Below are 15,401 nucleotides of genomic sequence, written 5' to 3'. Positions count from 1 at the left end.
AAACATAATTTTAGTGAAGGATTTACTTGTGTGATTTGAGTGTATGAACGTAATTTATGTCATAGGTACAGTAACGATAATAAACACAACATTCATGTTTATGATTCTCTGATATAATGTACTATAATATTTATTTATGATAAAGGCGACAGATATAAGTATTTGTGTCCACTATATTGTTCGCCATGAGAAATGTGTGAACATATTACAGCACAGGTAATGTTGTGTTGGTAAGGATTAGATAAGGGTATATTTATGCAGGTTTATCTATGACATTCTATTTGAGATTATGTTTGTAGTAGGTTTAGATTGAATTAATATGGCAGTAGATTACTATGTATATTATTTTATGATATTTATATTTAAGTTAGAATGACATGTGTATGTTTTTTATAGATGGATCTAAGTGACAAGTGATTTGGCCTACTATCACCTGAGTACCACACACCCGGTAGGCATAGTAATTTAGTTATTTATTGTTTATATTTCATGTATGTATAATATACATCTTGTATATAAAAGTGCATTGATGCAGTTGAAGTAATATGGAAGACATCATATAATAATGTGGTGAATGCATTTTAATTATGATATCAATAACGGTGATAAGTGCAATGTTTTAATGTGTATAACTATTTATTTATTATTTGTTCAATTATGTGACAGGGTGAATATTGGTATTGAAAATAAACTTGTGGCTTTTTGGTCACAACTCACCCCCAGCAGGCGTTGGTCTTCCTTATGAAATTTGCACCACCCTAACCTGTTACATATAAGCGCTGAATAATGAAGTAACGAGATTAATCGGGAAGAAACCATCCAATGCGATTAGAAAGAAATATGACTTCCAAATCTTCAGCACCGAGGAGAGGCAAAGAACAAAAAATTCCGGATAGAGTAAGCGTAAGATATTTATACCAGCCCAGGAAACTCGAAGGAGGCCAACGTCGAGCAACCGATCCGATTTGGTCCCTTAAGATATCAAACATTAGTCGGTTGGTTATGAAAGAAGGAGAGCCTATTCTTTATTATCTTAAAGATGGACAGGTCATGGCATTTTTACGAGAAGAGTTGCTCATAGTTCCCAACGATACAGTATTACCACCATAATCATAAGCATAGGTAGTTACACCATCCTCATCAATCCATCTCTTTGTATCTAAGGGGGATAATGATGTCTTGTTCATTCTTCATCCATATATCCTGTGATTGACACTTCTTAAAGCTTTCATCTCGTGTTTGAATGTTCTACCATTGAATAATGCTTCTTTATACTGTTCGTGTTTGATATGCTTTTTTACCACATACTTCTTAACACCCTTAGCTTTTCTTATCTCCCCATTATCAGACTTCTTTATAGAATACATCTTAGGTCTTAATCCAACATACACCGCTATAGGGGTCCCAGCACATTCATCCTTCATCTTACCTAACATCTTTTTATTTACTACGCTGTGCAGTGGATTATCTTTTGGGTAATCGCTCGTGTCGTACATATCTATTTTTTTCTGCCATATCTTTTTGTAAATCCTCGGTTTGTATTTCATCAACAAAGAATGTGTATCGGTATAAAACACCTACCACCTATCGCCGTATTGCTTCTTAAATTCATTGTAATAGTCATAACTTAAGTGTTTTGAGAAGTCAAGAATACTCATACCAACGTACCCCGGTCTGTTGAATTTTATATTACTCTTCTGCATATGTAGTGCGGCTAAGTTGTTATCGAATATCTTGCTTCTGTTAAAAGCCGGACGGGCTATAAGTTTCCTGAGTCTTTCTTCCTCATTAGATCTGAATAATTAAACTTCAACACGCTTCCTTAGATTCTCCATAGTTTTACCAAATACCGAGTTATTCATGAGCTTATATAGATTCTTTTCGAATTCGCTGGTAGCCATCTTTCTTAAATTTGTGTTCAGTCTTATATAGGTTTCCATCCAAGGGCTTTGATCGAACTTTAGAACTCTGTGTATTTTCTTTAGTTCCATACCTAACGATAGATATAACTGGAGATTTCTGTAGTGAACTATAAATTTTGTCTTATCCATAAAATTTGGTACGAGTTTTTCTACGTTAGCTAACCTAGTATTCCCCATCAAGGAGTGTTGATATTCCGACATCCAATCTTTGTTAACCATTAACCTTTCGGGAGCTAGCGGATAACTGTTATGATCTTTGTGTAACTCTGTTTGATATTCCTAGTCAACTTCTAGTATGTACCCTTTATCGGAATCTGTGGGGATATCATTCACATCGATCCACTCAAAACCACCCGTGGGTAAAGGTTGACTCATAGCCCATCCGTACAAATTGTTGGCGTCGAGATATCATACATGTATGTGCGTATTAGGTATACTCGGATCATATCCTTCTACTAATTTATTATTAGCCTTAGAATATCTTTTCGCCGTCATTGATGTACCACCTCTTAATCCTTTCTCAACAAACAAGTGCATATCGTAATCGGTGAGTAGTCTTAGTTCTACACCGGTCTTCTTCAGCAATGCATCCCACGATAGTCCGGGGCTGGAATAGTACCATGCCGGGTCAAAGACATATTGTTTTAAACATGTCTTTCTAAATATCTCGAATATATCGGCGAGTAACAGTACATCGGTTTTTAAGTACAGATCGTGATAATCACCTAAATTCTTACAACCTAATTTATCCCACACCGTCAGACCATGTTAATAATCAACATCGGTTATTTTAGATTCTGTTAAGTTTTTAGAATGATTCAAGAGGTGTTTTTTTAGTTTCTTCGAATCTAGACCAATCATCCATATATTCGTAAGGATGTACACCATTTCTTAGCAACAAATGCTGTGTTAACCGATCAGTATATTGATTCGTTATTGCAAAGTCATCAGGATTGTTCGCTTTAGCTAAATTGTCCAAGGAAGATAACAGAAACTATACGGAGTCTATGAATCTAAGCCCATTACTTTGCTTTATTCTAGATTTCCCATCTTTGTCCGTATAATGTATAGTTTTAGTCAATGAGAATGATGTGTATTATTCCATATTATTAGGAATGCACGTTAAACCGCCGTCAGTCATTGAGATAGCTTGCATAATGAGATGAGAAGGTTATGAAACACAACGGGTATGGGTATTGTTTGAGAATTCATTTTTAGTTTCAAATTACACGTCTCCCCGATAATTAACCGTGACGTGACTATGATCTCTTACGGAATCCCCATTCAGGGGTTTATTACAAACTTGACAACTCGTTGACTTCCTATAGGCCCTCAAATCATCCCTCGTCATACACATGGGTTCTTACGCGATAAATTTTCCCTGATTATTCTCTCTTTGTTTTGTAGATATTCTAGGAACTTTCCCGCTGCATCGGGACGTCTGTAAATCACGGTCGGGTTTGTTTTTCTATCATACCTTACAACTATATATCCAAACCCTCAAGGAATATGTTCTTGAGTTTTGCACGTAAAACTACATTCAGTATTGCTTTCAGTATTTTCTATAGGTTTGATACACTCGTAACGTGTGTACAGTTTTTCTAATTTCTTCGTTGGTCATGTTATCAATTTTTTCAGTGGTATAATTTCCCCAAAAATATTGGGAACATTTTCCACAGGCTACCAAAGCCGCGAGTCTTTCTCTATGTTTATCTGTTTGTTGATAAGGCTCATCTTTGAGCATTTGTTCGATAAGTTCGTCGCATTCCATAATGTAATGCCTAAGGAGATATTTAAGTCTAACATAATGAAACATTGCATATCCAATGCAGCCAAAAATAATCAACTGTAGTAAAAGAATGAGGATTTCAAAACAAGTTATCACATAATAATCGTTAATGTTTAATTTATCGTATTTTTGCTATATTTTGCTCAGCAGTTGCTATATATTTGCTATTTTTGTTATAATTTTGCCCAGCAGTTGCTATATTGTTTGCTATAATTTTGCTAAGCAATTGCATAAGCAGCTGGTTGATCAGTTTTTAATACGAGTTTACGGTGCTTCGTTTCCGCTAAGTTTTCTGACCTTATCCTGTTCGAGCTTGGTAGAAATAACATCATTTTCGCGTAGACATTCCTCAAATGTATCTCGGTCTTTGCAATGAAACAGGGCTACCCATTTGGCCTGCTCTCCGAGATCTTTCAGTACAGAGTTATATTTTTGAGTAAGTAACCAAACGCTATGCTCCATATGCCGACGGGAGAATGCTAAATATGAAAGCATATCTTTCTTTTTGGTAAGTACTTTACTCGTACTGCAGTCTTCTATTTTGAAAAGAGTTGATTTTCCTTTGAATTTTTCGTGACATACACGTAAATAGTCTTGTAAACGACCCCCCGGATCAACTTTAATTTGTACACGTCGCGATCATTCATTACCCAATCACTCGATAGGTATGTTTTATTAACGCTTATAGTCGGGCACAGAATGATAATATGGGCGAAAACGTCCCGATAATGACTTTGTAAAATATCTAGAATAAAAGCTTTTTTTCCGCAACCCGTTTGCCCGCAGATGATAGAGCAGTGCGGTTCTTTAGGTAAAAGATTATTAATAGATCGCTTGCACAAATCTTCCATTCTCTATTATAACCCGTGTTCGTTTCTCAACTGATCACTAAGTTTGTTTCAGATGTTTCACAAAGGTGTCAAGTCTCATTGGTCATCTAAGATAGCACATGTGACAATTATGTTCATGATGTCAATGGTTCCTTAAAAATATCAATGAACAATCAATAAACATATTATCGGTTGATCCTTTGAACCAAGTATGTTGTTTTTACATCGGCACTTCACGCCTTGATATTAGTGTATTTCGTCTGCTTTAGTAAACCTACACATGCAAACACTTACTTTTGACAAATGCACTGTGCAAGATAACAGTGATTAATCAATGACCGTATTTTCTGTGGAAGTTTTGATGGCGAGGAATGATCCGTTTACAAAAAAGTAAATGAACTGATCACTCCTCTTGCTGGGCTGCTACGTGAATATTACATAACATTCATTTCACCTCTCTCGCGGTATTGGAATTAAATTGGACAGAAGAATTGAGAATAAATGATGACAGTGCAGTGTGTCAACGGACAGACAAAGAGACAATGACGTACATGTAGCTCTGGACATGGGACATATGGGCGCGACGAACCGACACAGCTCAGGGTATGATCAATTAAGGCAATAAATGTCATACTATAAATAACAGTGATATAAAATAGGCCTTTATTGCTAGAAAGTCACTGTGATTTCAGGATTGATACATATCTCGCTTCACTCTTTCGTTGTCCATTAAATATTGGCGGTCGCACCGGCAAACCCGGTTAAGGTTATGCTTACCCTTTTGGCGAATATCTGGTGTCATCATTCATTGAAACATTTATATTTGTTTCCCTCTTACGCAAGCTCCGACCTTCACGCTATTTGGCCCTCAGTCTATGAAGATTCATACTCCAATGAACGCACACAAAGTGAATGTCAATTGTTAAATGCATAACCTTCTTGTTATACTATCTACATATGTTTTATTATCATGCGATATTCATTGTGTATCATTGCGGGAAAATGTATAGTTTAAACCAATCTCAGGCTTACCACATTAGACCCGTGAAGATCCGGGCTAGAATAGGTCTTCAGCAACCCATGCTTGCCGTAAAAGGCGACTATGCGTGTCGTAAAAGGCGACTAACGGGATCGGGTGGTCAGGCTCGCTGACTTGGTTGATGCATGTCATCGATCCCAATTGCATGGATCGATGCTCATGATATTAATCACTGGATTGTCTGGTCCAGACTCGATTATTTACAGACCGCCGTCATATAGCTGGAATATTGCTGAGTATGGCGTTAAACAACAAACCAACCAACCGACCAACTTACCACATTAGAAAATGTTTTCGACAATTCTCTTTGCAGCACAATGAATAACGAATGCCCTGCCGTCTTTGATGACCAGTACACTAGCTTTGTTGGCGCCATCATCAGGTCGCAAACCCATTACTTTGACGACACAGTGCGTCAGATTATAGGTATTGGTATAATTGTCTGGTTTAATTATTAATAATTTGCTAGATCTAACATGGATAATGTACTAAATATAGCTTGTATATAAAGCATAACTTGAATAATATGTATTTAATTTTTCCAGATATTCGTTAATCCATTTCTCACTTAGTATACAATACACAATTTTAATATCTGCATGCGTCCGATATTAATGAACGATTGTCGTTTGATTTCTGAAAAAGAAAAGGATTTTATCCATGTTTTATCCAAGTTAGGATTGCTATCCGTGTGCACAGTAGTTAGAGGATCCGCTGATCGAAATGGTCGACCCATGCTTGCCGTAAAAGGCCACTTTGCTTGTCGTAAGTGGCAACTGATGGGATCAGGTGGCAAGGCTCGCTGCCTTGGTTGATGCATGTCATCGTATCCCAATTGGGTGGAATGATGCTTATAATATCAAGCACAGGATTGTCTGGTTCAGACTCGATTATTTACAGACCGCCGTCATGTAGCTAGAATGTTGCTAAGTGCGGCGTTAAACAACACACAAAACAAAGAAAATGGGGGTAAATGATTATATTCCGTTAGGTGTCCTTCACAGTTAAGGACCGCCTCCGTGGTCTAGTGGTAGAGCGTCCGCCCGGAGAGCGGAAGGTCAGGGGTTCGATCCCCGGCCGCGTCATACCAAAAGACGTTAAAAGATGGTACTTGTTGTTACCCTGTCTGGCGCTCGGCATTACAAACAACTAAAACAAGGACTGGTTGGCTCGGAGTCAGTATACTGTGTCTGAGTAGGGTATTCATGTTAAACTGCGGCATGGTATCTCAGTGGGCTAGCACTATAAATCGGCATCGGTCCGGACTAGTACAAGCAGCCACACAAACACACACACGTACATGCACGTCGCTATATAAGTGCAATAATCTTGGACGCGACGTTAAACCCAATTTCACCTCACCTCACCTCACAGTTAAGCTGACATGCAGTGATAGAACTGAAACGTTGTTCATAGCACATGACAAGTTTCAAAGTGAGTCATATGATACATACATGTATGTGGGATTTGAAGGACAGCCTTATGTTTGAACGACATCTTTCTGGTCACTATTCAAAGAAACTTCAATCATTCCGAGAGGCGAACCGTTTACAGTTGGCGACTATGGGAGTCATGACGGATCTTCATCAAAGGATATTCTCGAACACCTACTAGGTAATTACCTCGACATGATGTGTACGAGTTAGTGAGTATGACTTTACGTCACCTTAGCTATTTTCTAGCAATTGGGTACACACCAGAAAAGGGCTTCACAGTATGTACCTATGTAGCGACTCGAAACCAAACCTTCTGCGTGACGAGGCATCGCTTCAGCCACTGGGGTAACTCGACGCCTGTTATTTCCTGCCTGAATTACATCTTCAGGAAAAAAACCCTGCTGTGTTCCGAAATTTTATGTTGTCCCACTGTAGATACGATACCACTAATTCTGATTTGGAACACAGCCCGAGGTTCCAAATGAAAAGATACAAGGTATTTGATCAACTTTAACATATACGATTTACAAAACCCACATCCTTGATTCTATGACATTTATTGGCATAGAGGTTATGGAGAGATATTCTTTATTTACAGAGAGTTCTCAATGAAGATTTATCTTGTAATATAATTAAATATTTTTCTGGTAGTAACAATGATTTGATACTTTCTTCCGTTATTCTCTATATCCATAGTTGCCCAAATAGTGGTTTAGGTGTCAGTGCTGATTACAAATTACATGAACCCACAGGACAATACCGGTTATTGGCATCCATTATTATATTCATCGATGCCTACATCGGCTGTCGTTCGATAAGATCCACGTTTTCATATACGCGTTTTAGTATAGAATCTGTAGAATCAGAATCAATCGTTGTTCAATGTCATGGTAGAATTGTCATTGATAACAGTGATAAATCAAGAGGTTAATGATTAAAGTATGTACGTCACATATTGTTTCGCTGTATTATTTGTCATTGAAGGCTCCCTCAAGCAGCACCATGGAGAGGACCTCCCTGCCCACATCATCTACGAAGACACCGCCAATAATGACTTCAATGCCTTGGTTAAGAAGGTTTTCTGTAAGTGACTTTATTGTACAAACTGACAAAATGTAATTAATAAAAATATGGGAGTCAAATCGGGCTGAAATTATCACTTTTCGTTGTGATTACTTTAATGATATTTTACACAATTTCCTTGGCTGTCCCAATGCAGGTCGAATTACTTTTGCTTTTTTATTTGTCGATGATGCTCGTCAACTACACATACAGACAATCGTTTGTGTGTCACTTCTGTGCAACTTATACATTTTATGTCTTCACACATGCTTACCATAAAAGCCGACTATGCTTGTCGTAAGAGGCGACTCACAGGTTCGTGTGGTCAGGCCCGATGACTTGGTTGATGAATGTCATCGTATCCCAATCGCGTAGTTTGATGCTCATGATGTCAATCACTGGATTGTCTGGTCCAGACTTGATTATTTTACAGACCGCCGTCATATAGCTGGAATATTGCTGAATGCGGCGTTAAACAGCAAACAAACAAATATTTCTTCACAAATACACATGTTTTAAAAGTACAGATCCATGCATTATATAAAATATGAGCGATAAATAAATGAAACAACAGTTCAAACCAATGTTAAGAAAATGCAACATGAGTTATGCGTATTATTAAGCTTTTCGTCGGTTCGATATCAAACAGAATGTTTTGGCCAACTGAAACACGCATCTGGGTTTTAAAAGATGGATTTTTTTCAGCCATATCGTCACTTCAACAATTTAAACATACATACGTCATATATGTAGACTTGCTAAAAAGCCTGTCAGCAAAGGACAGTAAAACAATTAGAGTAGCACAGACATATTTAAAACTAGTATGGGAAGATAAAACGACATCACTATACATATTAAAACATGATACAAACAAGCTAGAGATCGCTAACAACCAAAGTTAGGCAACCATACTTGGGACCGTGGGGACTTACGATACTTCAGCTTCCTGCGTGGTTCCCTAGCACAGTTCCCCAGCACGGTTCCCTAGCACAGTTCCCCAGCACGGTTTCCCTGCACAGTTCCCCAGCACGGTTCCCCAGCACAGTTCCCCAGCACGGTTCCCCAGCACAGTTCCCCAGCATGGTTCCCCAGCACAGTTCCCCAGCACAGTTCCCCAGCACGGTTCCCCAGCACAGTTCCCCAGCATGGTTCCCCAGCACAGTTTCCCAGCACGGGTTTCCGAGCAGGATTGACGCCATCGCTTCAGCCGCCTACGATTATAATCAGTTGTAGCTATCAATTAACATTAACAAATATACTACGATGAAATTTGGGGTAGACGTACGTTGACCCCCTTTCAAGAATACAGCCACTTACAATCTCGGTTTGCGAATCTAATTTACCGATTTTAAAACGAAATGTAGATCATTTCAAAACATCAAAAAATTTCAAACAATTCAATTTCCTTAATTTATTTTAATTACATGAGAACTAATACTATTAAAAAGACCCTTTACAAATGATGATTTGAAATAATTATCCATTGTGATGTCAAAATCAATACGCTCAAGCAGGACATGCCTGACTGTGATTCTCTCATCACAAGGGATACAAAATGGAGGATCCTTTCAATAAATATCCATGTGTATATCTGGAATGGCCAATACGACTCTGTCGTGGAATAATCTCTTTGAATGTGGACTGACAACCCAATAGCTGTAAGCGATAATTGGTTTTATTGCAAGTAATTTATTTATACCTACTTGGGTGTCCCCTCTATGTGTTTTAGGTAATTGGAGAGAGTCACTTAACCACCAAAAGGTCTTTCTGTCCATGTGCCCCACCAGCTTCTATGAGCAGTGTGTTCCTGACAACACGTTCCACGTGCTCCTCAGTTTTTGGTCTGTTCACTTCCTGCCAAGGTGAGTAAAGCTTTATTCTGCCATGAATTTGGGAAATACTCGATTCAAATCACAATGACCACTTCGCGTTCGGTTCCAAATTCCAAAAACCTATAAATTGAAAAACACACACTGTCAGTAAGTATTTCTCCAAGTAAACGGAACCCCGGCTAACACTGGCTGGAATCTATATTGAAACTAGTTTCATGCTGGTGTCATCAAATGACAGAACACAGCCAGGCAGCTGCCGTGAACCTTATATCACTTTTCAAATTGGTTTTATATATGTTGTCTCGAAATCAAAGTGTATACCTAATTTCAGTATAACCTGTCTTCAAAAACAGCAGCGTTACATGTATACAGTGTTTTCACTCAATACCCTTATACCACTACTGATCGAGGTTTTATGTAGGCAGCGGAATAATCCCAGTGGACCCAAGTGCCAACGTGTCACACTGCAGAATTTACTCCTCAATATGTAAATGCCTGTTCAACTTGTTCTTAGAACCAAGGACGTCAGCTTCTCACCTTAACTTCTTCCAATGCCAATGTCTCTTTCCGCCATTGCGACAACCGATGTGGCGTACCGTTATCCTAACGCACCATTTCTCTTTATTAACGTTGTTTTGATTTGTGTCTAATGATTAAATTTACTTTTGATTTTTGATAGTTCTACGCTGCAGTCAGTGATCGATGATATGTCACTGTGGCCTGTAAATCATTGAATCAGTACAGGCCACTTGGTTGATAGCATGATAAACACCCCATGCCATCGGGTTGCGACAGTCCATTCCATACCAATTTCATCACTTCCAATCATGGCAGAGGAGACTTAAAGTGAAATAATGCCATATTGTTCAATCCTTGTAATAAGGTATATATCTATTTTAGGCGCACACATGTCTGGCCATTGGTACAATCTGAGAATATAATATGGTAACACACACGAAGGCGTGCTTTGTTTTGCTTTCAGTTCTGTATCGTATAAAGATTCGTTGAATACGTTTCCTGACGGCTCACGTGCTGAATGCGATGCTATGGCGGCTTTGGCGTGCGATGGATGGCAACGATTCCTCCTCATTAGAGCAAAGGAAATCAAAAGTGGTAAAGTAATTTTAATTTTTATTTAAAACTTCACTGTTTTATTCAATACCATTCATATAGCTAACAATACGTGAGAAAAAAAAAGCGCAAACCCTTACTGATATTCAGAATTATAAATACATAAAAGCAACAAAACCCTTGCCATATTCATGAGAAATATCTGCAATAAGCATAGTCGAGTGTACGATTCCGGCGAAATGGTAAGCAGGTGTTTATGAATCCCAATCAAATAGTGATGATACCAGGTGTTCGCGAAAAGGTGAGCATATCCCACCCTCGTCACAAACACATGGAAAGGCAAGTCAATTGTTCACCGGTACAATCGGCTGGAACATATGGTACAAGTGAAAATATGGAAAAAAGCCTCGGACATCATTTTTGTCACCGATGTGCCAAATATTGTAATGTCCTTCACATGTCTACTGTAAAAAAATGAAAGATGTTTGGCCATGTATTTTGTCACATTGATCAAACAACGTCCGAGCATGAGTCGTATGAGACTCTGTGAAAACTATGTTGAAGGAGCATGCTCGATTGTACCTAAAAGGTTGTGAAATGTACATAGCAAAAGCTGGAGCTGCTGAAATATCAATATGACTATTAGAAAGTTGAAGTCATCCCTCTTGTCAACATGTTTGAAAATTTGTCTTTGTAAAACGTTAAAACTACACAATTAAATTTTGCGTGCATCGACATTGATTATCATTTAGGTGGGTGTATGTTGCTGATAGTTCCTGCACAAGATACAGACATGAAATATGGTGAAAGCAGAGTTCATTTGCAGAACCTGTGGGTAGCCATGACGACAGTGTGGAGATTGTTAAGGGATCTGCATCAAGTGACAGAGGTACGTACAGTGAAGGTGTCGTCAAAATGTATGCTTGACAATAATTCCCATTGTTATTACCATCTGGTAACCTACGCCTGATGATATGTTTTTCTTATAGTAAGTTATGTGAATTTGTGCGCACGATATGCGGATTTCCCATTGGACGAGATCATTCCAATCATAGTCATATGATCGCGAAACTGACGTCCAAAAGCTCAATGAACGACACATTTTGTAGCTGATATGTCTTTCACGGGGGTATTTGTTTAGTGACAGAATATTTTCTTATTTCACTATTTAACGACTTGTTAAGTTGACAGGGTCACTTTTCAACTGTTGAAAATTTACCCTTGTCTGTTGAAAACTGAGACCTGGTATGTTTTCAACGTTGAATACTGACTCCCGGGTCACTTTTCAACGAGGGTCCATTTTCAATGTCACACCGGCAATCAATTATATTTCTAATCCCCTTGGTTGTGGCACTATATATCTCCCCAATAGAGAGTTTCAGTCATAACTTATCAAACCAAAGGAAAAGCATGTTTGAAAATGAAACCTAGAGGTTTAATTCCAGAGTTTTTAAGCAGTTGCAAAACACTTTTTTTTAACACTTGCCACTTATTCGCTAAACAATTTTGTGGGAGATTGGACACAAATAACAAATGTTATATTTGGGATAACACTTGGCATTGTGCATTCATGTCACTCTTTGCCTGGCCGTTGTGTAGGATAGTTGTGCTGTGCATCCAAAGACATTGACGGTGCCTACATTTCCTACAGTGTGAGTACGAGGCAGCCAACTACCCCGGCTACTACAGGAATGAGGAGGAACTAAGAGCTCCTTTTCGTGACGACGCCTCCCCGGTTGTCAAGGCTGGACTGCGAATAAAGTCCCTAACACTAACCCACGAAAAAGTCCACATCTTGACGCAGAGGTGTAAAGACAAAGAGCAAGAAACAGGTGTGATACCCCTTTTTGCAGGACATGGGTAAACCTTGCAGGGTTGAGACCCTCAGCTGTCGGTATCCATTGGGTTGTGACTGGAATCCCAGAATCACAATGATTCCTGTAAACAGGGAATTTTTTGCGACCGTTTTATTATTGCGAGTTTTGGGAACGAGACTCAATCGCAAAAATGAAAAACGCAAAAATAAGTATTAATAATACATACATACTTTATTCATTGCAACATGTCATCAAATATTGAAATAATCAACCAGAACCACAAGTTACTCTATAAGTTAAAAAAACAAATGAATGCAGAATGGTCACACAATACATCACAAATGACATAATCGGGTTCTGGTCAGCTTCATTTTAACCATGTGATAAACGTCTACGCCCTGCGCCACTTTGGACTCGCACTAAAATGTTCCCCGTTTTACCGCAATGTTAGTTTTAACTTTGAAATTACTTCCAGTGCAGTGTTAATACTAATTCCTAATTATGTCAGGTCTGTGTTTCTGGGTAATGATATTCTTTTTCTTTTGCCAATATGACCTGTTTAAACAAATTACCACATATAACTCCGACAAAAATAATGGAACTCATGAAATAAGAGTGAAGGTGTAATGACGAGACATGTATGTAGACCCGTGAAGATACGGGATAGAATAGGTCTTCAGCAACCCATGCTTGCCTTAAAAGGCGACTATGCTTGTCGTAAGAGTGAGTGAATTTGGTTTTATGCCGCTTTCAGCAATATTCCAGCAATATCACGGCTTCACACATTGTATCTATGTCGGGAATCGAACCCGGGTCTTCAGCGTGACCAGCGAAGGCTTTAACCACTAGGCCACCAGACCGCCCCGCTTAACGTAAGAGGCGACGACGGGATCGGGGGGTCAGGCTCGCTGACTTGGTTGATGCATGTCATCGTATCCAAATTGCGTAGATCGATGCTCATGATATCAATCAAGCATAATCACCTTTTACGGCAAGCATGGGTTGCTGAAGACTTATTCTACCCCGGATCTTCACGGGTCTGATGAAACTGAAATATTTCTGCAATGCGGAGTAAAACATTCAGTTGCAGACTTTATCAGCGGTTGTATTTGGAGCTACTCCTTCTGTTCCAGAGGATAAGGATGACCTGGAAAGTTCTGTTTCTAAATTCGTCTCAGCAATCCGATCCTGGACGGAATATATGTTCATGCAGGCTCTTTCCAGTAGATCCCCCGACTCCAGGCGGGACGTGGTCAACACATTCTATGACCTGCTGGTTGAACATATTAAGCAGCAAGACATCTCCACCTGTGGATGGGATAACGTTATAGGCTATGTCGTCATCACGAAGAAGTAGAAGAGAAGAAGGTTAATAAAGTGTTCTTCTTCCAGAGTTTTGTACATCTTATTAGCTGAATAATTGCAGATAAATCGCAAAATATTAACTATTTATTAACTTATACTGTGAAAAACCTGCACCTTCATACATTTGGCAAGGCCATCTGTACTGTTGTCATGACAATGCTTTTTCAAGTCGGGAAGGAAACAGACATGGGAGGAGAGACATTTTTCATTGTTCATTTTACCGAGTCGACTAACGACAATCAGAGCCTACACCGACAAAAAGAAATTTTAAAAAATGCAAATACACTTTGCAGGAAAATTATATTGCAATCGTTAGAATATCAAAGATTTTGTATACTATCACGACATTGAAGAATGCATAATCCTGACTGGATAAAGTGAGGTTTCTTCTTTGCTACAGAAACCACTTTTAATATACTAAGCCTTTTCACACAAAAAACCGTGCGTATGAATGCATCGATAGCCTACTTACCGAACCATAAAAAGACGGCCACCGATCACCCATAAGAACTGTATAGTGACTTTACTACTGTATCGATATTTCCTCTATTAGACGCGGAGTCTCTCATACAATCCAGGTCTCTGACACACGCCGGTAAACTGATCTCGCGACATTAATAGACGACCGAGCGTCTGATAGAGGAAATACGGTACGTTTAATATCGGATGTAATCCCGACTGCTTCGATGATGAGGTGACAACACTTAACTAAGGCATATCCTTTGCTTACAAATGATGACGTTTATGAAACTGTTCGGTGGCGAACAGGTAATTTCCTCACTGAAACAAACGACAATGAAAGTAAAATATAACATCATAGAAAAGCGTTTTCAGAAACTATATTCATGTCAAAATGTTGTTTAATGTTTACCAACCTTTTTATGATCGATATTTTATCTATCCGTCAAGATCTTTAAGGCAGGAGGGGATCTGAAAGTCCATCACTCTCCTCCCTTGAAAGGCCACGAAAACACGCAAACAAATGCCTCGACGTCACTGTTACCACACTTGATGAAATCTAGTTCAGCGCACGCACAATTAAGCAAAACATACACGAACCACTGTGTCTAGGCCACAACTGTCACATTTCTGGCGTCGAATGCTGTAAAATCTTAAAACTTGAAACATGAATTCAATCCCTCGAGTGGCAAAAATGCTGGCCCGTCTGCAGCCAAAACAAAATGGCTGTTCAGTCATACTCCATTTCCATTGGCAATCACATTGTACGAGCAGGATCA

At 38.9% G+C, this 15,401-nt stretch overlaps 1 protein-coding gene across 1 annotated transcript in view; it reads left to right on the top strand.

The window, feature by feature from the left end:
* The window catches only part of LOC124130984 (farnesoic acid carboxyl-O-methyltransferase-like), a 56,792-nt gene that overhangs the window by 39,979 nt on the left and 1,412 nt on the right, over positions 1-15,401 (top strand). The window contains exons 2-9 of the mRNA XM_046494040.2: positions 5,894-6,006; positions 7,099-7,194; positions 8,001-8,099; positions 9,808-9,940; positions 10,893-11,023; positions 11,734-11,870; positions 12,633-12,813; positions 13,932-14,166. Of these exons, the coding sequence (XP_046349996.2) occupies positions 5,898-6,006; positions 7,099-7,194; positions 8,001-8,099; positions 9,808-9,940; positions 10,893-11,023; positions 11,734-11,870; positions 12,633-12,813; positions 13,932-14,155 (1,110 nt within the window). The 5' untranslated portion in view covers positions 5,894-5,897 and the 3' untranslated portion in view covers positions 14,156-14,166. The remainder of the gene's footprint in view (positions 1-5,893; positions 6,007-7,098; positions 7,195-8,000; positions 8,100-9,807; positions 9,941-10,892; positions 11,024-11,733; positions 11,871-12,632; positions 12,814-13,931; positions 14,167-15,401) is intronic.

This window comes from Haliotis rufescens, unplaced genomic scaffold (genome assembly GCF_023055435.1).
Source record: "Haliotis rufescens isolate VD_foot unplaced genomic scaffold, xgHalRufe1.0.p SCAF_20, whole genome shotgun sequence".
Taxonomy (NCBI): Eukaryota; Metazoa; Mollusca; class Gastropoda; order Lepetellida; family Haliotidae; genus Haliotis; species Haliotis rufescens.
The sequence above is the reverse complement of the archived record's forward strand: the minus strand, read 5'-3'. Positions and strand labels throughout refer to the sequence as shown.